This window comes from Tetrao urogallus (genome assembly GCF_951394365.1).
Source record: "Tetrao urogallus genome assembly, chromosome: 5".
NCBI lineage: Eukaryota > Metazoa > Chordata > Aves > Galliformes > Phasianidae > Tetrao > Tetrao urogallus.
Window position 1 is genome coordinate 26,831,351 of NC_136818.1, and position 26,487 is coordinate 26,857,837.

General features: G+C 47.8%; 2 protein-coding genes across 2 annotated transcripts in view; one reads left to right on the top strand and one right to left on the bottom strand.

Annotated features, from left to right (window-relative positions):
- Positions 1-14,543, bottom strand: part of COLGALT2 (collagen beta(1-O)galactosyltransferase 2) — a gene marked incomplete at both ends in the record, with an annotated part of 32,181 nt that extends 17,638 nt beyond the window's left edge. Inside the window, one exon of the mRNA XM_079535483.1 lies at positions 14,278-14,543. Coding sequence (XP_079391609.1) covers positions 14,278-14,543 — 266 coding nt within the window. The remainder of the gene's footprint in view (positions 1-14,277) is intronic.
- A 1,915-nt stretch (positions 14,544-16,458) lies between these two features.
- TSEN15 (tRNA splicing endonuclease subunit 15) lies at positions 16,459-25,520 on the top strand (the record flags this gene model as incomplete). Its single annotated transcript, XM_079535267.1, has 4 exons — positions 16,459-16,575; positions 17,334-17,415; positions 18,403-18,538; positions 25,316-25,520. The coding sequence occupies 4 exons, from the start codon at positions 16,459-16,461 to the stop codon at positions 25,518-25,520; spliced, it is 540 nt and encodes a 179-aa protein (XP_079391393.1).
- Between the last annotated feature and the right edge of the window lie 967 nt (positions 25,521-26,487).

Sequence of the window (26,487 nt, forward strand, 5' to 3'; positions counted from 1 at the left end):
CATGTAATGCAAGCACTGCTGAAATGCACAGGAGATTTCTTTCACCTTCAGTGAGCTTCAGCTTACAGCTCACTGGCCTTCTGCCACCTCAAGGAAGTCATTCCATAGTTTACATTTCTCATTTATGTTTTCAAAGTTGTACAACTTTCCTCCCAGTGCGGAGCACAAGTAATGAAAGTAAGTCACTTCCACACATTAGAATGTCTTAAGCCTGCTTTCATTTTCAACTCAGACTTTCTCCTGTTGAAAGCACAGATATAAACACAATGCAACCCAGCTGCTGGAGGCTCCCTTAGCACTCTCAGCACCCTGCAGGCTTCCCACCACACAGTCAGTTGGAGGGCAAGAAGCACATTCCAGCAAGAATAAGGGGAAGAGCCATCAGGCAAATGTGATGATGAGAGTACCTGGTGCTCCTGGAGTGATGCACTGTTCCTTGCCATCCAGTCATCTTCTAGCCTGGTTTCAACAAACCAAGCCTGCTCTTCAGCTGAGCAGCTATTGGTCTTTCAACAAAATCCCTATGGAGATGAGGCAACACCAACTGCCTCCTCAACATGTGCAGCATGTGAAGCCAGCTCAGCAGCTGCAGCACCAGCCAGACCCTGCCTCTCTAGCGGACCCAGGAAATCCCTGGCTGTCGCTGCAGGCTGAGTAGCACTGTCAGTGGTAAAACTGCACAGAGTTCACCTCCAACAAGTTGTTGCCTGCCTACATACTCAGGTGCAGAGAGACATGACAAAGAAACCTCAACAGGAAAGCTTCTTTTTTGGGAAACATAGCACAAATGCTGAGACACCTTCCAGTTCAGCAAGTCTAGAGGACTTTAATAACTCATATACACACTTGCTGTGCAGCAGTCTGCAAAATACCACCTCTTTAGACTTTTGGATAGCAGTCGTGGCACTGTGTACTAAACCTGTGCAGCAGAATGGAAAAGCTGCCCTGCAACCTGTCTCATCTCCTGGGAAGGTTTCTGCAAGCAACAGCTGCGCAGAGCTGGATGAAGCCATGACAAGTGTGCCCCATGGATGGCACAGCCTGCCCTGCAAGGTGAGAGCGGCCTTGCTCCCTCTCCCTCTGCCATATGGCTCACACCAACTGCCAAGTTTAAAGGTTTGGATCTCAACATAGAGCCTGCCTTGCACAAGCATTCCCAGCACTTACATTAAGATCAGTTTTCTCCCATTGCATATGCACATGGATTCCTTTCTACTCCAGTGATCTGCGATGCTCCCACTAGGAGTGGACAATACAAAATAAAAGGACAAACTTAAGCCCAGGCAAGGAAGGGAAAACTTCCCTGGTGCTCAGAGCAGATCAGGCTGACATACATGAGTGCATTTTACCAAGTATTAGACTTAAAAAACAGGAACAGCCAAAGTCAGCAGGATGTTTTCAAAGGAACTCAACTTCAGAATGGCTGTAGAGCAGCAGTTTTCATTCTGTGATCAGTAGACACCTGGAAAGTATTTCCTATGTGTTTGTGAAGGTAAGTCACATGAAAAGCACATCTACTGTAAGTCCAGGTTGCTATGCAGGGGCCTGCGTTCTCACAGGAAAAGTGTGTTGGGTTTGCATTCAGCCCACAGAACACCATTTCCCTTTTGCTTGCCCTGGAAGTGCCAATATCAATACACCCATCAGACCCGCTTCTCACATCTGCATCTTTGTAATGCAATCCCTGGTACAACCTAAGCAGGCAGCAATAGCAATCTGTGCCTCTAGAAACTCCTAACTTCTGACAACACACCACCACAAGCCTATTCTTAGTGCCAGGCACCCAGATTAATGCTGGCATGGGCACACAGTAAACACTTTCCTGCTGGCTGCCTACAGACAAACAAGGCAAGTGCAGGGAATACAAAACCCCAGATTCAGTGCAGAGAAATAAAGTCAGAAACCAGTTTCTCAGCTGCTTTTCCAAAGGTATCCAAGGTGCTTGCATCAGCTCTGCTGCTCTGCTGCTGGAGGAGGCTGAAAGCACAGCTTAGAGGATGGCCAAGGAGCACACTGTGCTCCTGGGCAGCTGCCTGCCAGATGGGGAGGAAATGAGAGCAGCTGAGGGGTGCAGGCCAGGGCAATCTGCCTTCACAGTAAGGCACATGTGCTGCCTCTACAGTCTGTGGCACATTGCAAAGAAGCATACAGTAAAGGTACTGCAAGGAAAATAAAAATAAATCAAACATCCAACACAGCTCCAACTCACTGGTCTCCACATGGTAAGACAGAGAATGGCTGCACAGCTTTCCTCTCTGCTGCAGGGGTTTTATCCAGTCCCTGCTTCCAGGCACTCCACTGACTCCAGAGGGCTCAGACCTCTGCCACATCTTCACTGCCCTGTTGAGCTACGCCTGATGCTCACGATCTGATTTTCCCTCTGTGCTGATCTCTTGTACGGAGAGCAGACCCTCCTGTTCACAACCTGGTCCCCACCACCACCCAGCTCCTACGATCAGTCAGCCAGGGCTACAGCCAGGGCACTTTGTTCCTATAACACCGCAGACGGGCAGAGCCAAAGCACCATCTCTCCGTGTGAACACACAAGATAATACTGACCATACACAGCATTTGGATGACATGCAGACAGCAGACTCCGAGCAAACAAAAGCATGGTGGGTTTTATTATCTTCTCACTTAGCACAGGCTTTGCCAACTTTTGGTCTCATCAACATTAAGCTTGCAGTCATGACTAAGTTATTTTGGGCTGACAGTTTACTGAAGCCAGCATGGAACCTGAAACTTGGTAATTTTGGCCTAACTTACTTTCTTAAGTAGCCAGTTACACTGGGAAACTGAGGTGCTCTGAACTGCATGGAACAGTGCAGGGCTTCAAAATAAATGGATTATGTCATATTTGCTGGCAAATGGCTAACAACCTTGTATATGCAATTAAGGAAGAGATTCAAAAAACAACTACTATAGCCAAGCTGGAAAAAAAAATATTCAGCCTTGGCATGTGAAAGAGTTTTGCTGGATGCCACCTGTGCAATCTGCCACATTTCAGATGAAGAAACAGCTGGGAAGGTGACACCTCCTATACTGACAGGCTTTGAATATGGAAACAAGCCAACCTGCCTACCTGTTGTAAACATGAAGTAGTCAACCTATCAGTTCATATTTCTCTGGGGGACAGATTTTAGCGCTTCCCCACTGAGATGGTTGGGTGTCCCCATCCCGGAGGTGCACCAGGAAACCCAGCATCACAGAGGCCCCAAAAACCACAGCAAAGGCCTCTGTGCACTGAATTCAGCAGCTCTATCGCTCTGTTTTGCAGAGAGGGAAACAAAAGCAAAGAGATTAATGGATTTTCACAGGTCACAGAAGAGGAGTGGGTGTCAGGCTGGGAACGATAAACCGTGCCTGCCCTCCCTTCCGGGATATGCGCTGAAATAAACTACAAACGTTCTGCTGCTGCAGGGCTGTTTACTTAACACGTTCACAGAGTATTTGTCACACTTTGGTAGATCTGCAGCCATGGCAATCTCTAGAGCAACTTTTCTTCCATGTAGCTTTCAGGAAGCTCTCAGAGGCTCAAAAGCAAAGCCTCCCTTTCTGCTCGGGTGCCTTCATTACAGAGAAGAGCTGCAGTTCAGGGTTTACTTTTCAGAGCTGTGAAGCACTTGTACTTCAGGAAAAAAACACATCTCCAGGATCAGACATACCTGCACACACTTAGGAAACAAGTGGATGAAGTCTAAGAGCTCTGAATTAAGGCAATATAACCAACAACTTCATCACATAATAGCTATGTGTAAGCAGAGCACTTTAAAACTCCAAGTACTCTGGGGCAGCTAAAACTTCTGAGCCCAAATCTCTTTCATTTGTCAGCTCTTATTTTGCTCACACGTGCAGGAATCCACGGGGCCTCCCCTATGAAGGAGGCCCAGGCACACATGCATGACACGTGGCTACTGCTTTGCAAACGCACATACCATGCTATGGGCTTCTGAGATAGAATATATTTTATCTGGGGAAAGAATGACTGCTCTCAAACTGACAGAAAAGCAGTGGTACGCTGATGGCTGGCTTAATAAAGAACGGAAAAAGACGCAAACCAAGTTCTCAGCATTTCCCTAATCTTGCACATTAAAAGGGATGCAGAGTAATGCCAAAAAAAGCTGTGCCTTTCTCATTGCCAGCTAAGGAAATGGGATTGTTAAGTGGCATTTAAAGAAACCGTGGGATCAATACCACAGAAACATTAAGGCTGGAAAAGACCACGAAGGTCACCTAGTCCAACCATCAACCCATCACCACCGTGCCCCTCAGTGCCACGACACTACATGGGGCTCCACCACTCTCACTGTGGGTCTGTCCCTTACATGCTTCCAGGGAACTTTATGGAGAGCCAAACAAACATGGTAGGTGTACATAGAGAAAAGCACGCATGCCCCATTTCTTTCAACTCATTAATCCTTAATCCTGGCCACAGAAGGAGCTTGAGAATAACTTTTCCTTCATCACAGAGATGTAAATAAAGAAAGGAAATGAGCACTTAGTAGCAAGCAACAGATTACTGAGATTAAGTTTACTGGACAACTGCAAGTTCCATAGTGCACACATTTATTTTGCAGAGCATGGTTTCCATCTGTGCCACCCCCAAGGGGACAGACTCACTATCAGACAGCACTACCACAGTTGCTGCCAGTGAACAAACTGCAAAGGCTGAGCCAAAATGTCATGCTGTCAGCGTGAGACTCCCCCAGGCATCAGACCCAGATGTTCTAACAGGGACACGTGCTGACCCAAAAGCCCTTGCTCATGGCACGATCCTCATCCAACAGCATCCTTCCACCTGGGTGGGAGGATGGCTCCAGGGTATCCAGTAGATATTTAACCTACGATAGGCCATGGGCAAAAAATCATTTACTGTCGCTATTTCAGCATTGCCATTCAAGATACTTTTATGTTTTGTTGTTTTTCTTTTTTCCCCTCCTGACTTTCATCTGAAACTGGCTTAGGATCTTTAGCTGAAGCCTTTCAAGTAAGCCACCAAAAGCTGCATTTGAAATCCATATGATGTGACGGTGCCATATCCTCTGCACATCACTCAGTGATGCGTCGTACAAGCAAGCGGCCACCAGGGGGATTCCTGAAATCGGTGATACAGAACCAATTGCTGATTTTCTTCATGGAAAAACTGAGCAACAAAGTCTGTCTCAGAGGAAACATCATTCTGGTCTCTCCTAAATATCTGCCAGCTCCTCGCTCAGCCGCTGCCTGGCAGGACCAAAGAGCAGATAACCGGGTGAGCTCTCATGCCTGTTGAGGATGCTCTCAGTTGCAGCCCTCGTTTCTCAGGCTCCAGTTGTTACCCAAGGCAGAGAGCAGAGACCTCGCAGACCATTGCACCAGGAACATTTGTGCTAAAGCATTCCACTGACTAATTCAAACCATGTAACCTGATATAAGATCTAACAAGCTGAAATCTCAGTGTTTTGGCTCCTTATTCGGTTTCTCCCAAATACGTTCCTAGCTTCCATACCAGAGCTCGTAGTGCTCTTCAGCTCCATCTGTGTTGTCAGTTCAGGAGACCTAGAGGAAATAAATCTTTCTTGGTTCAGTAGATCTGGAAGATATACGTCTCCCAGAGCAGAAAAAGCTGCAGTTTGGGTCTACACACTGTGGTCTCAAGCTACGTGCCCCAAAGCTGTCATGAGCAGATGTTTTTCTTTATCAGCAGGCTGCCCCATAAGCACAGTAAGCAGCTTGGCCATGCACCCTGCAGCAGCACCAGGAGCTGGGCAGTCAGGCAGGAGTTCAACTGCAGCAATGAACTCCCTTTTCACTTTGAGTTCCCACTCTGCTGGAGAAGGAAAAAGCAATTGAGAGAGACTCGAACCACATTTTCCTCCAGCAAGCCTCCTCTGTGGTACACCTGTATCCACGTACACAGGATATTGGGAAAATTTCTTCTCTGAACAAGTGGCAATACATTGGAACGGGCTGCCCAGGAGGTGGTGGGGTCACCATCCCTGGAGGTGCTCCTGAACCATGGAGATGGAGCACTGAAGGACGTGCTCAGTGGGCTTGGTGAGGTGGGCTTGGGGATCTAAAGATCTTTTCCAACTTTACCAACTTTATGATTATATATGAAGATAGGCTGGTCCAAAAAGACAGGTTGTGATGCTCGTACTAGAACCCCTCTGATAGCAGTCTGATTCTCACTCTGTGAGAGCTTCCTTCAAGGCTCAGGTATGAGGCAAAAAATCCTGGCAGCAGCCTTAGTTTGTGGGAAGAAGTCAGAGCAGAGTTCTGCCAGCAGACAGCTATGAGCTCACCAGTCTGAAATAACAACTCATTGACAAGACTTTGTGGAAGCAACAACTGACTTGTTTGTGTGAGAAATAAGGATGGGGGGAGGGAAAGAAGAGAGCGCGTATGCTAAGTCATTAAAAGTGTAACATGAGCCCACTCTGTGGCTTAAAATGGTAATTTATACTTAAATCCTGATTTGCACTCATAATAAATTAAGAGAAAATATTTGAAAGCAGTGACATTTTCATATTCCAGTCACATACACAGTATTCATTTCAGATTGTTTTGAAAAATAAGCATAACCAAAGGCTCCATCAGCAAGCGCTGGAGGAAAAAAATATTTGAAGAAGCAGAAGACCCAAAAGCAGTTATTACTCTCCACTAAGCTATTTAGAAGAGTCTGAGGAGGGTCCTCCAGAATCCTGAAGCCAGTCATCTATACAACTAAACAGCAGCCTCCTACTGAAGAAGCCATGTATCATCTGGAACACACTGCATCCAGAAACTGCTTTGGGCCATGAGGTTTACTTGACAGTCACTAAGACTGATTTCAAAACCTGAAGGCTAACCTCCAAGCCAATCCAGCCATGGTAAAGAGGTCCCTCGTCTATGCCCAAACAGAATGCACCTCCACCCACCCATGCAAGAAACCTCTTAACTCTGCAAAAGCAGCAGAATCCAGCAGAGACCTGAGTGCCAGAACTTTCACATCCCCTAGCCATTACTAGAAGTAATGGATAAACTGTACCATAACAGAGAATACAAGGACTGTGCTCCTGCTGACCACACATTCCTTTCCAAACCCAAATTCAATAAGGCTTGCTACAACCTTAAAACTCTCCATTCTTCCATCATAAACCTAATCCCCAGAGCTACTCACAATCCTACTTGTTACAAGAGACCAAACTCCAACATGAGACAGAACAAAAGGCATCAATCCCAAATGGCATCTGCCTCCTCCCCAACCTGACCTTCCCAGCGATACCCAGTGAGCCAATACCACTTTAACACCAAACACACTGCTGCTACCAGCAAGGGCCTCTCATCACCTACAGCTGTGACTTCTTGGGCCTTTCCCTCCCAAGTGCTAATTGGGATCTCAACTCCAACCCTTCTGATCGCTGCAGTTGAACAACGGATGGAACCACCACAGTCTTTCAGGCCACCTTTCTAGCCAAATCTAGACAAGAATTAGGAACAGAATATTTCATTCTTCCTTATAGACGCCAGAACTCTTTCTAACCTCCCAGTGTGTAGAAATGAGACCCAGCAAGGCTTCTGTTTGTGTCTGGGAAGACAACACAAGCCTTGGCCCCAGCAGTGCCATTTCCACTCTGGCCCTCCATCCCCCAGCACAGAGGGGCTCTGGGGCACCAGCTATTTGAGTGCACTGACCTGTGCACATAACTGCCGTGCCTTTTGCTTCCCTTCACAGCATTTTTGTCATTGTCTTTGCACATTACAGTGTCAGGCTACAGGAACAAAACCAATCATTTAAGAAGCATTTTTGAGAGCAAACGCACATTCTGCACTAATCCTCAAGGGGAGTTCATAGCATTAATACACATCTCAGTGCTGAATCTCCCACATAGGGTACGTGCAGCAAAACCTTGGGGCCCTGGGATCTCACATCAGGCTCCTGGGACGCTGCTAGCTCACCATGCCAGCCCAAGCCCTGAGCGTGCCCCTCCAGGGCTGTTTCTGCTGCAGCATTTATTTATCTTCCCACACAGCACTGCAGCTGGGAGACAGATCTCCCCCCAAAAGTCACTTCCCTGCTGGCAGGCAGCAGGAGGAGGCAGCCAAGGACCACACTCCAGCGCTCATCAGGGAAACAGCTCACAGCTACAGCCAGAGTCAGTGCAGCTGAGGTCAGCACCCCACACCTGTGCTCCTCAGCTCTGCACCAAACAGATAAAAAATAAAATAATACAGTGGCTCCTCTCCAAAGAGTTTTCAATCTCAACTGAATGCATTTGTTTATTTTTGATGCAGAAGTGGCGTAACATTTCAGCATCCCTCCATAAACTAAGTGCTGATAATTAAGGGAGGGAGAAGAGCTCTGCTGCTGCATCAGTAACATCAGCAGAACTTTGCATTTCACGTTCCTCTTTGACTCTCAACACAATGAGAGGAACAAAGGACTTCTCACTGCTCCTTCTGGTTCTCTAAAACCCAAGCTCCCAAGCTGTTGTTGTCCCAGGGCCCTGCCATGAGGCTCCTTCTGGCCATCAGTCTGATTATGGGAGCTCTGATTTGTTTGGTTGAAGTCTCCTGGGGTATAATACATGCCTCTGAACCAACAAACAAGCCAAAAAAAAAAAAAAAAAAAAAAAAAAAAAAATCAGCGTTTGCATTTGGCAGAGTTACACATTCAACTTCCATGTCATAATTAGCACATCAAAGCACGAGCACAGGAAAACAGCCTTTTCCTCCAGTTTTCCTAGGTACCTTCTAAGGACACAAATGCCTGAAAACACTGAGGAAATAACACAAGCTGCAGCTTTAAATTCCTGGGCTGCTCCCAGAGGCAACAGTGCTGTTATCTCATTTGGGAACAGCTGCTGAGCAAGCAGCCACACTGAGCTTCTGCTGTGCCACCAGCAGACAGCCACCTGCTGTCAGCTCCCACGCAGCCCACAGCTCACACCACCTCAGCTGCCAGTGGGCAAAATTCAGAGCAGAGCCACGCATTGCCTTGCCCTGCGGTGGGATCAAAGAGGAAAAACAAGTAAGCAGTCCTTTCCAAACGAAGGGGGAAGCCTGCAGCCTGGCTGAAAATACGCATAAATGAAAATCTTATTTTTCCGCCTCAGAGAAAAACCAATCCCTGCTGGAGCTGAAGCCTTTCAACACTGATGTGAAAGAGCTTATGTGAACCCAGCTGCAGCATTTGGGCTCCCCTACCTAAGCCCTAGGGAGCAGGTGGGACGGTTTCGAGTTTAATGCATTTTTTGGCCCAGATCAGGATCTGCTTTTGCTTAGGAAGAGATGTGCTATTCCTACCAGCACATACAGGCAACAAGAGTTCACAGCGAGCAACCGGTTTATTTCCACGTGTCACAACACAGGGACAAGAGGGGTAACACCAAAGCTGACACCTTCAGCAGTGCCAGCATTTGAAGAGACCCTGGAAAAGAACATGGCTTTGGCAAAACATGCTACAATCCCCCAAATAACATTCTCATTTTTCGTCCTGTTTCCCCGTTACACATTAATAAGAGGGGAAGATATATTAACCACGTAAAAAACAGAATGTCACTCCTGAACAAGGTGATATTTCCCAGCTTTTTGTTTGTCCCAAATAAATGATCACCCCTCTCAAAGGAACTGCACCAGCACAGCTCAAGCCCTCCTTACTCAGTCTCCAATACAACGTTAAGCCATTTGTTTATGTCTGTTATTATTTCTTCCTTTAGCCTGAGATCTTGATGCATGTGGGCCCCATTAGCTCTAATCCACCTTTGAAGATGAAGCTAAAAACGTCATCAGCCTAAGCTATGCTTCATTAAAATAAAGGAAATGAAATGCACTCCAATAGGTTGGAATAACACAAAGCCTGAGCTGTCACCCCAAGGAAGGACATTCCAGGTGCCAACACAAGCAGCCCCCTGTGCTCATCACAGCCCTGTCCCTACCCCACGGCTCACACATCCCTCTTGGGATGCCCCACAGCACTGCCAGTGATGGGCAGCTCCCCGTGTTCTGCACACCATGTGTACCTCTGCTCTATTTTTACAGCATCCTGACCCCGAACATGAAGACTTTCAGTCTCAAAGGACTCAGATAAACAGCTGCAGGTGTTGCAGTGCTTTATGTAAAAGATGAGGAATGCCCTTCAACCCACAGCTCAGTGTGCACACTGCAGCCAGCCAGGCAGGATACTGTGCCCCATAATTTGCTCCCTCTGTCCCCTGGGATCCTGGGCAGAAACAGACTAGAGGATTCTTTGAGGTCTTCTCACCCCTACTTTATACTTAATAAATATCAAATCAATCCTGAAAATTAGTTCCCCTTGACATCTGAAAGCATCCAAAAGCTTCTAGTAAGAAATAACATTTGACAACACCCTCTCTCCCATGCTGTTTCTTTGTAACAGCACAGTATCATACTGTTATCTCCCCTCTACATAAAAAAGCAGCATCACAAGGCACCTAGCAAACCATTCCCTAAGAAGGAGATAAATGGACAATAAGGTACAGCCATCTCAGATGGCAGCAGTCCAAATAAATGGTTGCATTTTGAAAGATACGAAACACACAGAATTACACAAAGCAATTTTAAACACGCCCCACAACATATAACATTAACTAGTTCCAGAGAGTGCTTACATGTTCTCATGGTATGATCACTCCCCAAGCACTCATTATGAAAGACCCCAACATTCACACTCTTGTCTTGTGAACCCTAGTACACGACATGAGGCACGATGCTCTCCGACACAACAAAAGCGGCATCAGATCTGGCAATTTAAGAGCACAGCAGGCAAAGAGAAAAAGAGAAATTGCTGCTACCCAGCAAATGTTTGCCATCTCACAGCTCTGTGAAGAGTTCAGCTGCAGCAGAGCAGTTTAAGCCTTGCTGTGCAGACTTCAGTTAGGCACAGCCGTAATTTCGGCTTCCCATCAAATGCTTCTGCTGGAGGATTTCATGATGTCATTCCGTAAGTTTGCCAAGGCCTGGATAAGCGAGGCAGACCCAAAGGACAAAGTTACTGTGGATATTGGGATGGGATCATTGTTCAGCCTTCCACAATTTTCCATTTCTTACACATATTTACAGCACTGAAGTGTAAAAATGGCCTCAGTAAGGAGGAAGAATCAAGAAATGTCAATTAGGAATACTCTCTCTGGTCCTAACCAAGTCAAAACTCTGATGTAGGTTACCCAGCCTTTCTTCCCAGTTTTCCCAGCTAGGAAGTAAAGTATTTTACTCCTAGACTTTCTCTTGATGTTGTTACTTCAGTGCAAGGCCTGTGGAGGAGAGATTAGCACAGGATGTTGCACAACATGTTAGTCACTGGACTCACAGCTCCAAGGCTGTGCAGGTCCCATCCCACTCCACGTTAGTCTGTGATGAGAGCCAGCAAGACGCAGCCTCAGCACTCCCAACCAAGTGATGCTGGCTGTGAAGGTAGATGCGACCAACAGAAGCAAACCTGAAAGCCAGTGCCTCCCAGGGAGACCTAACACCCACCAAGGTTTCCAATGGTCTCTGCATCTTCCAGCAAGTATCTTCATGTGGAATTCCTCACATTTAAAAGTAAACTGTTGCAGAATAAGAAGACACTCAGATATGGTATCATGAGCTAGCTGTAGACTAATGATGTGTAATTATGAAAGTTATCATTATTACACTGATCTCATCAGCTTCTAATTTTGGCTACCACTCACTCTTCGGAGTCCAAGCCACACTCTCCCTGGAGCAGCTACAGCATCCCCAGTGACCCAACACCCCCACCTTCCATCCCCACCTCCCAGCTCACATTACCATTTCTGAAGCACAAGGACACTCCATTCTGCAGGACAGGCTCAGGCTTTCAACAGTAACCCAATTCCTGCTTCTCAGGGCCAACTCATTTACACAGGTACTTAATCCCTGGGGTGCTAAAAGATGAGACAGCAAACAGCCCCTCGCTAACAGGCATTTAAAGGTGAAATTACAGACAGCTTTCCCTGCTGCACCAACACCTCATCTGAGCATAAGGGAAGTGTAAGCCAGAGCAGTAACTGCTGAATACATGAACTTTTACTCTGCTCACTCCAGCCAAGATGGTCCTTATCTATCATAGAATGGCTTGGGCTGGAAGGGACCCCAAGGATCATCAAGTTCCAACCCCCAGTCACAGGCAGGACCACCAACCTCTAGATCTGATACTAGCCCAGGTTGTCCAGAGCCCTATCCAACCTGGCCTTGTACACCTCCAGGGATGGAGCATCCACAGCCTATAATTGAGTGGGTTTATTTCTTTGAAAGAAATCCATCTATACACTTGTTTAGAACAAGAAAAACAACCCCCAAAGTGGCCAGGGTTATTGCAAGCAAGGGTCCATTCCCAACAGGCCTCCCAATTCCTGGAGGGGGAAGGAAGTGTTTAACTGCAAGGACCCGGGTCACAGCGTGCCAGCTGGCCTCCAACCAAGCAGCCTGCTCAATTCATTAGGGCGTATGCAGCCAGCAAGTCTTTCCCAGGCTGCTCACCACCACCACAAATCAGCATTAGGACCAAGGGGAAGAACGGAGTACAAGGCTGCCTGCAGTACAGCTTGTTAGGGACCAGGCTAACGAGGACTGGCACATACTGACACACAAATTCCATGTCTGCTTCAAACTCATTCCTCATCTTCTGACCCATCTTCGCTGTCACTCAAAACTTCCACCTCAGAAATCTGAGGAATCCACTGCTGAATTTAAGCCCTCAAGCAATACAGAGCCCATATGGAAGTTAAAGAGATGATACATGTTTCTAATTTGCATTCTGAAGATCCACATTTGGGTACTTCCGAATGCTGATTTCAGAAGCTTTTAAGTATAAGACGAGTGGCAGCAAAGGAATGCAATAGCCACCACTCCACTGCCACTCAGCCCAAAGGCACAGCACAGGGACATGGGACATCTTGGAATCCAGCCACGGAAAGCACTCGCTCAGCTATGGAGGCCGGTGATCACAGAGGTCTTTTCCAACCTATATTTTATTTATCATTTCTTCTCAGTGGGCCCCCTCTCAGGGGGCTCTTCATGTCCCAGTGTCCCCAAACCTACTGAGGAACTGCCACCTCTGCAGGTGCTGCTTCTCTGGTGCAGCTCCCCAGGGCTGCAGTGCCTTTTCAACTGCCGTGACATTTAGGCATTCTTGTTTTGAAAAGCTTGCCATTTTCAGCACAAGTTTTTCCAGGCTATCCATGCCTTGTGTCTGCACACAGTCCTCTTAAGAGTACCACCCCACTTGTTATGGAAACTGGCACATTTTTAAGTTATCTTGGGTCATAATCTCATAAACAATCCTCACAAACACTTTTACACTGCAGAGACAGTAAGCCAATTAAGCATAATGCAAGAAATACATTTTTAAAAAAGGGTCGTAGAGGCAATCAGTGTTCTGCAGGACTTTGAATAAACCAAAAACAAACCTTTATTCTGCACTTTTACAGCAAGAAGCATGCCAAGCTCCGCTCTGACCAACAGGTCCACACCTACAGCTCCTGCTGCATCCCACAAACACTGAGAGAGCACACCTTGCTCCAACACAGTTGTGCAGAGACCTGATGGCATCTGCTCACACAGAATCATTATGGTTGGAGAAGACCTCTAAGACCCCCAACGCCAACCCCAGCCCACCCCACCATGCCCACTGACCACGTCCCTCAGTGCCATGTCTCCACGGTTTTTGAACAGGCACGGTGACTCCACCAGCACCTTGGGCAGCCTGGGCCAGCGCCTCTTTGCTCTTTCTGAGGGCCTATGTGATGGGATGAGATCCAGAACAGCAGAACTCCTATGAGCCTGCACACTGGTAGGCATGGCACACACCCACTGCACCCACATCCGTGGCTGGGGGCAGTGGGGAGGGCGCATAGCCCCAGATACCCTGCGCACTGGGATACTTTCAGCAAACAGGAGCGGGAGCTCATCAAGCTGCAGGTCAGGCCTTACATCCCCTTTTCCACGTGTATCAAGGTACCTATTTAAGGCAGGTCCCGTCGCTCTCACCATTAACATCTAGATAAGAGATTTTTTTCCCCCTCCGCAGACGGACTGCGCAGTCCCCATCGGCTCCAACCCTCCGCTCGCCGCACACCCGCGCTCCCAGATCCACTCGGGCAGGCATCCCCCAGCAGACAGCCCATGTTAGCGCCCCTTCTCGACGCCCACCCGCAGCAATCAGCGGGAGGCACAGCGCCCGATCCGCTCCTCCTCACTGCGTTTCGCGGCATCGGAGCGGCGCTCAGCCAGCGCGTGTTGCCCGGCTTCGCTCCATCCCCATCGCAGCAGCACCGCGCGGCCCCGGCTCCTTACCAAAGCGCGATCCTGCTCTTGGGGTAGCGCAGCCTCTCCACGCAGCCGAGGAAGTGCGGCAGCGCGCTGGCCGCGTTGCGGGCGATGATGGCCAGCAGCACGGTGGGCTTGCGCAGAGCCGACTCCGGCAGGGGCTGCGGCTGCAGCTCGGGACTCGGCGGCGGCGGCGGCTCGGGGGGCAGGCTGGCCCCGCAGCCGCCCAGCAGGAGCAAGAGGAGGAGGAGGAGAACGGGACAGGGGGCGCGGGGCGCTGCGCACGCAGCCATGATGGGCGCGGGGCGGCGATGCGGGGCCGCGGGGAGGGGCGGCGGCGGCGGCCCGAAGCCCCGCAGCCGGCCCTGTGGGCAGCGCGGCTCCCCCGGCTCCGCTCCGCTCGGCGCGGCTCGGCCCGCCCCCACGGGCTGCGAGGCGGGGCCGGCGGCGGGCGGGCAGGCAGGTGGAGGCGGGGAGGGGTCCGCGCTACGCCTCGCGTGGCTTCCGCGCACCTGCGGGGCTGCTGAGGAATAGCCCGGTAGCCAAGCTGAGCCTCCCCTCGCGCGGCTGGATGCCACCGCCTCTCGCCCTACCGCTGTTAGCTGCGGGCAGAGGCCGGCCCCAGCGTCACCGCAGCCTCCATTCAGGCAGCGGGAGAGAGATGAGTTCTCCCCTGAGCTCCTATCACAACTCCTGTAAAAGGTCTCCAGAGACGATGCAATGTGAGAACCTTCTGCAGTCTGTAAGCATCCACCGGAACAATTAAGGAGGACACGTTCCTCCTGTTTGCCCTTCATGACATCTTTCTAATTGTTCCTCTAGAATGATACATTAATGAGGCTTTCCTTTCACGCTCAGTTTGCCACACTTCACTGTGCTGCTCGGCTTCATTAACCACACAGAAGGAACAGCTTTGGCATCTGCACAAAGGGATTCAAGTCCCACAGGAGCCAGGCACACACTGTGCTGCTGCAGCCCTGGGACCCCTCAATGTGGAGGAATTGTGCTGCTGTGTGACACACAGGGCTGGCACCCAGCTCTTCCCAGCGCACTGAGCCACGGCTGCTCCAGCTGGGCCACAGCGCCCTGTGTTGTTTCATAAGCCAGGACCCACTCTTGGAGATTCATGATCCTTTGAGGTCCCTTCCAACCCTGGCGATTCTGTGGACGTTCGGAAAAATTGCTTTTCTGAAAGTGTGGTCAGTTGCTAGAATGGACTGCCCAGAGAGGTGGTGGAATCACTGACCCTGGAGGTGTTCAAGGAATATTTAGATGCTGTGTTGAGGGACAGGGTTTAGTGAGAACCATTGGTGATAGGTAGACAGTTGGACTGGATGATCTTGGAGGTCTTCTCCAACCTTGGTGATTCTGTGGTTCTATGCTTCACTCTCACATACACAGGGACCAACCCTCCCTCCCCCCATTCGACCGTGCATTTCTTGCAAGGCCCTGTGTTGATTTGAGCATCCCCAGCTCAGTCCTGGTGTTTCCCCTAAGCAGTGCCGCCATCCGGCTGCTCCCAGGTCTGCCTTGTGTGCACCCTCAGCAAGCTTGCTGATGGTGCCATGCTGAGCGGTGCAGTTGGTGCAACAGGATGAAGGGATGCCATCCAGAGGGACAGGCTTGAGAAATGTGCCCGTGTGAACCTAATGAGAGTCAACACAGCCATGTGCAAGGTGCTGGGGCAATCCCAGATACATGGATGGACTGGGAGGAGAACTGCCTGCGCAGAAGGACTTGAGGTATAACAGCACACTATTTGCTTTTGCTTTCGTTTCACAGAATCACAGAATGGCCAGGGTTGGAAGGGACCCCAAGGATGATGAATCTCCAACCCCCCTGCCACATGCAGGGCCACCAACCACCACATTTAATTCCAGCCCAGGTTGCCCAGGGCCCCATCCAACCTGGCCTTGAACACCTCCAGGGATGGACGGGGCATCCACAGTCTCTCTGGGCAGCTGTTCCAGCACCTCACCACTCTCATAGGAAAGACATCCAACCTAAATCTTCTCTCCCTCAACTTAAAACCATTTCCCCTGCCCCCTTCCCCGTTTGACTCTTCCTTCCCTCCTCCCTCTCCCCCACACACACCCCGTAGTGCCGCTCCCCCCGCAGCCGTGAAGGAACGGCGCGGAGGCGGAACTACAGCGGCGGGCAGAGCCGTGCCGTGCCGCCCGGAGCGCGGTCGCGTTGCACCAGGGAAGCATGGAGGAGCCGGCGGCCGGGAGAGCGGACGAGGCGTGCGGGCCCGCGGAGGGCGGCTCGGGGGCCGAGAAGGGCTGGGCGGGGGGGAGCGGCGACTGGATGGCCGCTCATCCCACGGTACGGCCGGGCGTGCGCTGGGGGCGGGTCGGGCTGCCCGCTGTGCGGGGACGGAGGCGGAGGGCCGAAGCTCGCGGCTCCCCGTGCCGCCGACACGAGGTGTTTGGTTTGGCGGTCCTCTGGTGTTGATGTTCTGCGGCAGAAATTCAGAGCCCTTCTTCCTTCCCAGCGCCAGCTCTGTTCCAGAAATAGTTGTGTTTTCCTCTGTCGCTTATTTATTTGATTCCCTTTTTCTAAAACGGGGGGAGAAAAGCTCTTGAGAAGCTCTTAGCAGACTGCTCCTGTTTTTCGTGTCCTGTCAGCCCCTCCAGCTGCTTTCGGGTTCATTGGATGGCTGTGCAGATTGTGGGTTTGGCCATTGTATGGCTGTAACTGCAGCTTCCCCTGAGCAAGGCTGCCTTTTGGCTTTCAGTACCTAAAGGAAGCCTACAAACAGAAGGGGAATCAATTCTTTGAAAGGGTAGATAACAGCAGGACAAGGGGAAATGGTTTTAAGTTGAGGAAGGGAAGATTGAGGTTGGATTTCAGGGGAAGTTATTTTCTTTGAGAGTGGTGAGGTGCTGGAACAGCTGCCCAGAGAGGCTGTGGATGCCCCGTCCATCCCTGGAGGTGTTCAAGGCCAGGTTGGATGGGGCCCTGGGCAGCCTGGGCTGGTACTAAATGTGGAGGTTGGTGGCCCTGCATGTGGCAGGGGGTTGGAGCTTCATCATCCTTGGGGTCTCTTCCAACCGTGACCATTCTGTGATTCTGTGATTCAGTTCACAGCAATGATGTCCCTCGATATATCCGACAGCTCTCAGATCTATGCTGCGTTCCTGGTGTACCTGGACCTCCTGGAAGGTAATTGAATGAACCGACCGGACAGGCGTAGCAAAAATGCATTCACATGTACTCAGGTGTTATGAAAGCTTGTGCACTGGCAGAGCCTTTCCTAGAAAAGTCCTTGGCAGTGGTTTTGAAACTTCACGCAGTGATAGTTCCCTAAGAAACACAGTGTTTTGGCACCTCGGATCCCTGTCACGCGCCTGCACAGAGCCTTTGCAAAGATTAGAGCCTGCCTCGGCCAGCTGCCACAGCTGCAGTGCCAGGATAGAAGCAGGGGAAGAAAGAGGGAGGTAGAAAGGAGAGGTTACAAGTTCAGTGGTTGTTGTGGCAATAGAATGCTCTTCTATATGCTAAAATCAAAACTACTAAATCATAGCATCTCCCTAAGAGTCCAGTTTAGCAATGGGCAGAAGTGCCTTGGCCTGATCAGGATGCTGGTAGCTGGAAAGGGCAAAGATTCCTGTAGGAAAGAAAGATGCCTAGTGGCAATAATTATGACGAGCTTTTGGAGCCTTACAAGAGTGGAATAGAGTTACGTGATAATGAAGAGTGTCTTTTATAGTGAGGGCGGTAAGGCACTGGCACAGGTTACCCCAAAATGTGGTGGGTGCTCCATCCCTGCAGACTTTGAAGGCCTGGCTGGACCAGGCTCTGAACACCTGATGGAGCTGTGCGTGTCCCTGTTCACTGCAGGGGAGTTGGACCAGGGAATCTCAAAAAGTCCCTTCCAACTCTAAGGATTCTATGATTCTAAAGCTCTGCAAACTCTTCCAAACTGGCTTAACTGAAAAGCGGGAAGGCAGTGTAATAAATGTTCCATAGGAGCACTCAGAAAGGAAACTTGGCGTGTGAATGGGCTATTTGTCTCTCCTGGGAAATGCCCTGTGAGGAGAGGGAGGGAAACAACCAAAGATGTTAAATAAAACTTGAAACCTAATATTTGAATGAATGAAACTTGTGTTTTGTGTCCTGATCCTTCTCATCAACTATCGACCTTTTTAGGGAGAAGCTGGCATGAAGTGAAGCATGTTGGATTAGCAGAACTGCAGCTCGTATGTTTACATGCCCGTGAAAGAGAACAGGGAGATCTCCAAGTGATGGTACCGATACCTGCGGATGTGTTAGTAAGCCATGAGAGGTGAGGCTGTGCTCAGTGTTTGGATCCCATTGCCCGCAGGATGAAAAGAAGACTAGACAAGAGGCTATTAATTCAGCCCAGGGGAATTGGGAGGAAACAAGGAAAGCAGTATCTTAATCTGTGAGCTAAGTTATTTTGAGTGCTGCGAATGTGTGTTTCAAGTTGAGATTGCTCTCTCTTTCTAAGTTGCATCAGTCTCTGCTTCTCCCTCCCTGGAAGTGGCAAGCCTTGGATGTCAGCTTCCTGCAGCACCCAGCTCCTTCTGTTGAGCACTCTGGATTGTTTCGAAGTTGCCTGTGTTGTAGGAGGTAATAGTGAATATCAAAGCGTGCGTTGGAGAGACAAGGTCAGAACATGAGACCTTCACAGCTTATGTTTTGAACATTCTTATGCTGTGTGTTTGCTGATAATACCTTAAGTCACTGGGCTTTCAAGTACCAAAGAGGAACATAAATCCCTCTGGACCTCTCTGAATAAACTTTTTAATTGCTGAATCTCAAGGATAAGCCTAGTGTGCTACATTTGTTTAGCTTTTTGGTTGGATAGCATAATTTGGCTGCTTTCACCTGGAAATGCATCATGCTTACTGAGAATCTAATGCTCAGCTATCCTTTGAGCTGTGATTCTGACAGTATGTTTTAGATACTCTATGTTTTCTGCTTTTTCTTAGGCTTCAGGAGTGACAAATCAGTTTTCAGCGAACAAACTTACATCTTAATTCTGCTGTGCGCTTTCCTAAGAGCATATCTTCAGAAACAGTTCATTTTGAGGGGAAAGAAAAAGACTCAGCAGATACTGATCGATTTGAGTGCTATCTAGTTGCTGAAGAGTCTTCCATTGGCCAACACTGGTCATTTCTTGTAGGCTTAGTTTTATAGATATGGTGTGATAGAGCAAATCTGCTTACAGGACTTGCAGAATGATATACTGAGCAGCAAGTTGCTATAGGGGGCCTTTGAGAAATTACTCCTGCGTGCAGAGTTGCTGTGTTTGTTTAACATAGTGGGTTTCCACTTAGGTTGGAAACTTTGATTCCTAGGAATTGAGTCAATGCCAGCAAGTATGTTCTAATTAGTTTTTAATGACAGGGAGATGATGTGCTGTATGTATGTCCTATCTAGTACTGTTTCACTGGGGCTTTTCACTTGGAGCCTCTGGACTTGTTTGTTCTGTGGTGATGCTGTTTGCTCTGCTGCTGGCACCAGCGTGCATGGAATCTGTTACTGGAAGGATGTGTGTTAGAGAAGCAAAGAGTGAATGCGTCACATTGATTAAAAGTACAGTTTGTGACTAGGTTTTGCTATAGAGCAAATGCAGAGAGCACATTGTCACTGAAGTGAGCCAAATGTTGGGCTTTAATGCCAGGTGAGTTCATTAAAGCCTGTATGTGCTTGATACAAACGTGTACTGTCTTCTGCCTGACAACAGCTTTGGGAGTTTCTGTTACTGAAAACGTGTGTGTGCATGCTTGGAATTTCATTAGAAGGTCAGCACTGATCAGAGAGGCCTGGTGTGTCTTTGTAGAGAAAGGACAGCATCAACTCAGCTCGTTTGCTGAAGCAGGAGGCAAAACTGTGCGTCACTGAAGAGGAAGTTCATTAAAAAGAAATTGGAAACACAGTTATAGTGTCACTGCCTGTTTGTTCTGGCATCTGTGTTGTGACTGTTGATAGCAGGAGGCTTGCTATATATATATATGCTGTCTGAAATAATATTTTCTCATTTGATGTCCCAAGCTGTAGACAGGAAAGCATCCATGCTTAGTTACTTCGCTGTTCTGTCCAAAAGTAACAGAGTTTTTGTGTTACTTGCTGTAAGGTAGAGGAATGAGTCTGAATACTGAATTTACTGAAATGAGTAAATGCAGTTCAGTTAACATTGAAGCAGAAGCCATTGGAGGTGGTTGGGAATGTGAAAATAGTCTGTCCTCATTCCTGGGCCTTGAAAGTTTGCACTAGCTGCACAAGCCGCTAGCAGTTGGCACTGTTCAGGTCAGCATTTCCTTGCTTAAACAGTAAGCCTGGGTAGGAGCTGCAGGGGTGATTTTCTTCTCAAAGCCACTTCAACAAAACCCTGCCAAGCTCTGCCTTCCCAGGTGGCTTGGGAAGATTCCTGTTTGGCTGACACTCCAAGGACAGTGTCCTTAAAAGGCTATAGTGAAGCTGGCATGGAAATTACCAGCAGGACACCCAGATGATAAATATGAGTGGCCTGAAAACACCCAACAAAATGTTCAGTGTTTTTTTAGCTTACTCTAAGATTTCCTTTGTCCAAAGGCAGGGCAGGCTGTTGTGTGTGCTGTGCTTTATGCCCAGAATTGTGACTCCTCAGAGGGGTTGAAGCAGGTAAGTACAGGTAGTCCTGTCTCGGAGCTAGTAGAATTGAGATGCTGGATCTAATAGAATCAGGCACAGTCTGTCCTGGACAGATGACATTGGCAAAGCAATAAACCACCAGACTACATATGTCCCTGTCCCATTTGTTAGTTATATGGAAGTGTTGGAACTGAAGAATGAAGCCAGTTACATCTGGTTATGAAGACTGTGGAGTTTGTTCTAGGCTGTAACTATAATGGGATGATAATAGCAGAGTGGCAAAGTCTTTGGCTGCAGCAAACACAGATACAGAAACGAAGAAAAAGAGCTGCTTACCTCTGGAAGGCCTCAGACACAGATCTCCACCAAGAGATGCCCTCACCTTCACTGCCAAACCTTAAATGAAGTCAGGGAAGGAGTGGATCCTGGCTCCATCCCTTTGGTCACTCAGGTTCATTGCATACACCTGAGCTCCCCTGGGTTGGCTCTGCCTTCCCACCAGGTTCTCAATCTCTGCTTCAAGCCATGACTTAACATTTCTACTACATGGGCTAAAAGGAAATGGACTATTTTATTACAGTGGTAACTTGATTTCAGGAAAGGAACCTGTTAATGTTTAATTTTAAAGCCGATAAACATCTTTAGAGACAAATCTGGTGGTTGGAAGTGTAATCTATAGTTTGCAAAATAGATCTTCCTCTAATCTAAGGGGGTTTTGCTTTTAAGCAGCGCTTGTGATTTAAATGCAGTGGAAGTGTGACGTGCTCCCTGCTTGGCATCTGCTTCAGTTTTGTCAGTTGTTCTGCTGTTAGCATTGAGTTTACTCTTACAGTACATCAAACATTAAAAATGTCATCAGTGGCTCCTAGCTAAAAATTCTTTATCAGTAGTTGCAAAGTGACTGATGTGGCTTTTGCAGCTGAGTTAGACATGCTGTACTGCTTGAACTAACTACAGCCAGCATACCTCGCAGAACTTTGCCAAACTGATTTCTCCCTTTTTGCACAACTTGTTTTCTTTTTCAGCTTCCCTGGAAAAAAAAAAAGGGCTTCATATTCCTTGGGGTTTCAGTTCGTTCCTCTGATGAGTGGTATTTTCTTTGGTTCTGTTTTCTTTTCCATTACAAAAACAGGAGTTTCTTCTTGCATCCCGTATTCTTGTAAGAAAGAAATCCCAAGAAACAGTGGCGTCCATTTACGCACCGTCCCCCTGCCCCACACCACACGTTTCTTCCCTTGTATTTCAGTGCTTGTATCAACTTGTATAGACTCTCAGCACTGCCTTCCATGGAGGGGAGGGAGCTGTTCTGGTTGGCCGTGCCTGCGATGAATTATTCATCCCAGTACAAAGGACAGATTGAAAGCCGTTGGCTTTTATGGTAAGGAAGGCAGTAGCTCCATTTCAGCTCAATGGAGCACTATGCAACCTCCATAAAACAGCTCTGAGCTCTCAGTGTTTTCTCTGCTTCCCAGAGGCAGCTGCATGGGATAGACCACTGAAATACCTGTGTTGGCCACAAAACTTTCTGCCAGCGTTGTTTGCTTTATGATTCTGTTCTCTTTTGCTGGTTGGACAATCAGTTGAAATCTCAAGCCTGAAGTTCACCCACCATACTTTTAAGCTGTTATTTATAACGCTAATAGAAGACAGCTAAATTCCCTCTTGTGATGTAGTTTGAAGGCAGCACTGAGGGCAGATGCAGTGTGACCTTAGCAGTGATGTTACCTTACTGCGGCGGTCCTTGCTTTGACATTCAGTAAGTTAATTCTGCTTTTTCAATGAATTCTTTTTAGAAAACTAGCAATCATTGCTGAATGTAGTTTGTAGTATCTAGAAACCCCCTCAAGGTTTTCTGAAGCAAAGGGCCTTAGAAATGCCAGATGTTTACTTCTGTATAATAGCATCTCCTTCATGTGTTTGAGATTAGATTCCTTTCATCTTCTGCAATGTGAGGTGAGCAGGAGGTTGCTTCCTAGGTGGAAACTGAGGGCTTCATCTGCTTGGGTTTGTGTTGGTGGGAGCAGATTTAGCTTGCACTGAACATGCAGACACCATCAGCATTAGGGATGAAAAACAGGTACAATGTGATGTACAACTGACAGTAATTATTTGGGAAAAATGTTTAGTCTTACTCTGTTCATGGGTCTTGAAGCTTCCCAATGCTTCCTGTGGTGTCCAGCTTTACATATTTTTCCTTTCACGAGGCCTTAGTTCAAAACACACCTTTTTTGTGTGGGAAATGTGATGTCTGAGTATTGCAGTTTTAACATTCGAGGCTTTTCTCCCTTGGGAAGGGGAGAGAAGGGAAAGGAGTGTTTGCAGGGTATTTTAACTCCTAGACTCCCCCCTGTATGTGCAGCAGCACGCATGCTTGACTGTTCTGTGAGCTCTCCCAGGACTTTGGCATAAATCTGAAGCAGACAGCATGTACAGGGTTTCTGTCCCCATTCTTCGTAGCCAGGCTGAGCCTGTGGATGAGCCAAGCTGAGGTGATGAACCAAGGCATGCATTGCTTTGCATTTCAAATGCCTTATAACCATAAAATTAATCACTTCTTGTCCCCCCCAACCTCCCCTGCATTCTTAGGCACATCAAAAGGATTTAAAAACATATAGATTTCCTTCAATGTTTCATCTTTCTATCTGTGTCAGGTAGCAAGTACAGTGAAATGGGGCAAACCCAGATGTTCTTCCCTGACTACTCATATGTCTGGTGCTGCAAAGAAACTTGGTGAGCGTGCTGGCTGTCATCCTTGTTGGATGCCCTCAGGGAGGAGCGGAAATGCAGGCCTCTGATACAGGCTTCCTGAATTCCAAAGCTTATTCTCTTCAAAGATACCATCCCACTAATCTGCAGATGTGCTGGTTGTGGTCTGTATGAATGCAAGCTCTTGTTTTGGTGCTGCCTGTACGGAGAAAAGAAATGTGCTGTTAGGGCCTGGCCACTTCTGTGATACTGTGAGGCTCATTTTCTAAGTCTAGGTGCTAAATGGTGGGGGGATAAAGGTCTGTGCGTCCCTGCCTGAAGTTGTAAGAAGAAATCATGAGTGATGGTGGGTCGGTGTCCCTGGAGGTGTTCAAGAGCTGTGGAGATGTGGCACTGGGGGATGTGGTCAGCGGGCATGGTGGGGTAGGTTCAACTAGATGATTTCAGTGGTCATTTATAACCTTTGTGATTCTGTGAGAAGTGTAGATCTAATGCCTGGCTGTCCATCCAACCTCCTAAAAGAGTAGGAAGATAAATGTAACAGTTACTAAAGAAAATACAAAGGAGTCTTAGCTGACAGTACAGGCCATGCTCAATACAGCTTTGTTGTTTCGGGAGGTCCCAAAATATTTCTCCAAGGAAGCTGTGCCATTTTCTGACTTTCTATTTTTCTTTCTGTTTCTCATTCTGGGGCCAGGGAGAGGTTAACCTCTGCTGCCACAAAAAGAACAATGGATACTTCTTTCCTGATGGGATTGCTGCCAGCAGCCTGGCCCCACCATTGGCTTCTGTTCAGAGCTCACTTCAGACAGAAGCTGTTGAGGTGTGACACCGGCTTCTTGCTCTGTGCGCATACAGCATTCTGTAAGGACAGCTGCAGTCCTTTCCCAGCCCCTTGTCTCCCACGAAGCTCCTCACTAGGTGCACTGCCAGAAGGCCTTGCAGTGTTTGAGGCATGGCTCGTATGGGAATGCATTCTTTCTGGTTCCTGAGGAGGAAGCTTGCTGCAGCAGTGCTTGCTGGGGCAGTGCTGTTCTCAGCTCCGAGCTGAAAAATAAGTAGCTTATTATTCTTAAACTGAACAGGAAAAATTGCATAACTTTGTCTTGAATTTTTAAGGAAGATGTTATTTATGCTGACTCTCCTGAAGAACATCATTAGTCTTGTGGCTTCTAGTCTAGACAGGGAGGTAGAAAAGCCTGGCTTCAGTTCCTGGGTCTTCCACAGGCTCATAGAGAACTGTAGCACAAAGACTGAAGGGCTTATCTCTACAAATGGAAGAAGTCACTTGGTTCTATGTGGGGGGTGTTGTTGTTTTGTTTTTTGGGGGGGATTTTTTTTTCCTCTAAATGGTTATAGGAATTTGGATTTTTGTTAGAGCAGATGTTACACTTTCTCTATGCAGGCAAATTTATAGAACAAAACAGGCATTTTACTGGATAATCTTCCAGCTTTTTTAATAGCAGTTTTGCTGGAGCCCTGGTGAAAGGCTCAAATGCAAGTTTCTATTACTCCCAAGTTTTGCAGGAGTTTTTGGGGGGCTTGTGTTTTTGCAGGAATGATATTAAATAAAATAAAAGTGTGTAAAATACCTTTCAAGTTAGAGAATCCACAGTAGGAAAAACTGTGAACTAACTTGAAGGAAAAAAAGTTCTCTGCTTTGAACGTCATCAGTACGGAGACCTACAAAACCCAGCTTCTTCCTGTGTGCAAGGTTGCTATGGGGTCTTTTCTAACTGACTCTTTTCTCTTCTAGGTTAAGAGAAATCATGAAGAAAGCTGCTCTCCCCCACGATGATCCTGACACCCCGCTGTCAATTACCTTGGCCATAGTTGAGACAGATTCCACAATAGTCTACTATAAAATGACTGATGGCTTTGTGTTACCAGAGCCTCCTGATGATACTGAAGATGCAGACAATAAACAGTGGAAGAGGAAGAGACGGAAGCTTTCCAAGTAACGAAGACAAACAGACTTTTCTTGAACTACTCGAACAAAAATCCAGGAACTTAAGTGTGTAAATAAGCAGTGTGCAGAAGTCTGCCTTCTGCATATCAAGTGCATGTTCATGGAGCATGGAGTTTTCTTGCAGCTACGCTGTAATAAAATACCACTCGAAGCATGAAATGGGTCATGCTTTTGAGACAGATTGCTCCTAATTAATTACTATAAATATACTTCTCAGAGGTTTGCACTGCAGGATCTCTGATTGATACCTGTTTGGGTATGTAACAATGTACAGATCCTTACCCATATTATAAATACTTAAAAAAGGTCAATCTTAACAGTTTCCCTGCCAGAAATCATTACTAAGAGCTTTGTAGTTCACAGTGTCTTCATCTTAACGCTGTCAGAAGTGGTCGTGCTACCTCCCAGGTTACATTTCTGAAGGCTTCCTGCAGAAGTAACTACATCTTTCACATAACAGCCTTCTTCAAATTAAACTTGATGCCATCCTAGTAAAAGCTTCCTGAGTAAAAAGATATCCTTGCCCCCATCATCCAGGGGGGAGCGTGCTGATCTGGGGTCCTTGTTACCTGCAGGGAGCCCTTCGCTGGCTCACTCATCCAGGAAAGCTACTTCAGAGCACTGGAGCAACTCCCTGACACCATCCCTTGTGATAGCATTATTTTTCTGATCTTGGTGATACTTTGTTCTGCTGTATGCTGTGACCACACTTGCTGCTCTTGGATGTATTTTATGGACTCTGCTGCATATTCCATAAAGCAAATCTTAACTTTGCTAGGCTGCATGCCATTAGGTAACTCAGGTCCTTGTTAGAAGCTGTTAAATCCTTCAACCCTAGTGTGAGTATGTGCTGGAAAAGAGCTGGTTTTGTGTGAAGAAAGTTCTGGCAAATGCTACATCTTGCAGAATTTAAGCAACATGTGCTTAGCCTCAAAAGCCCTTTAGCATGTGCTTTCTTT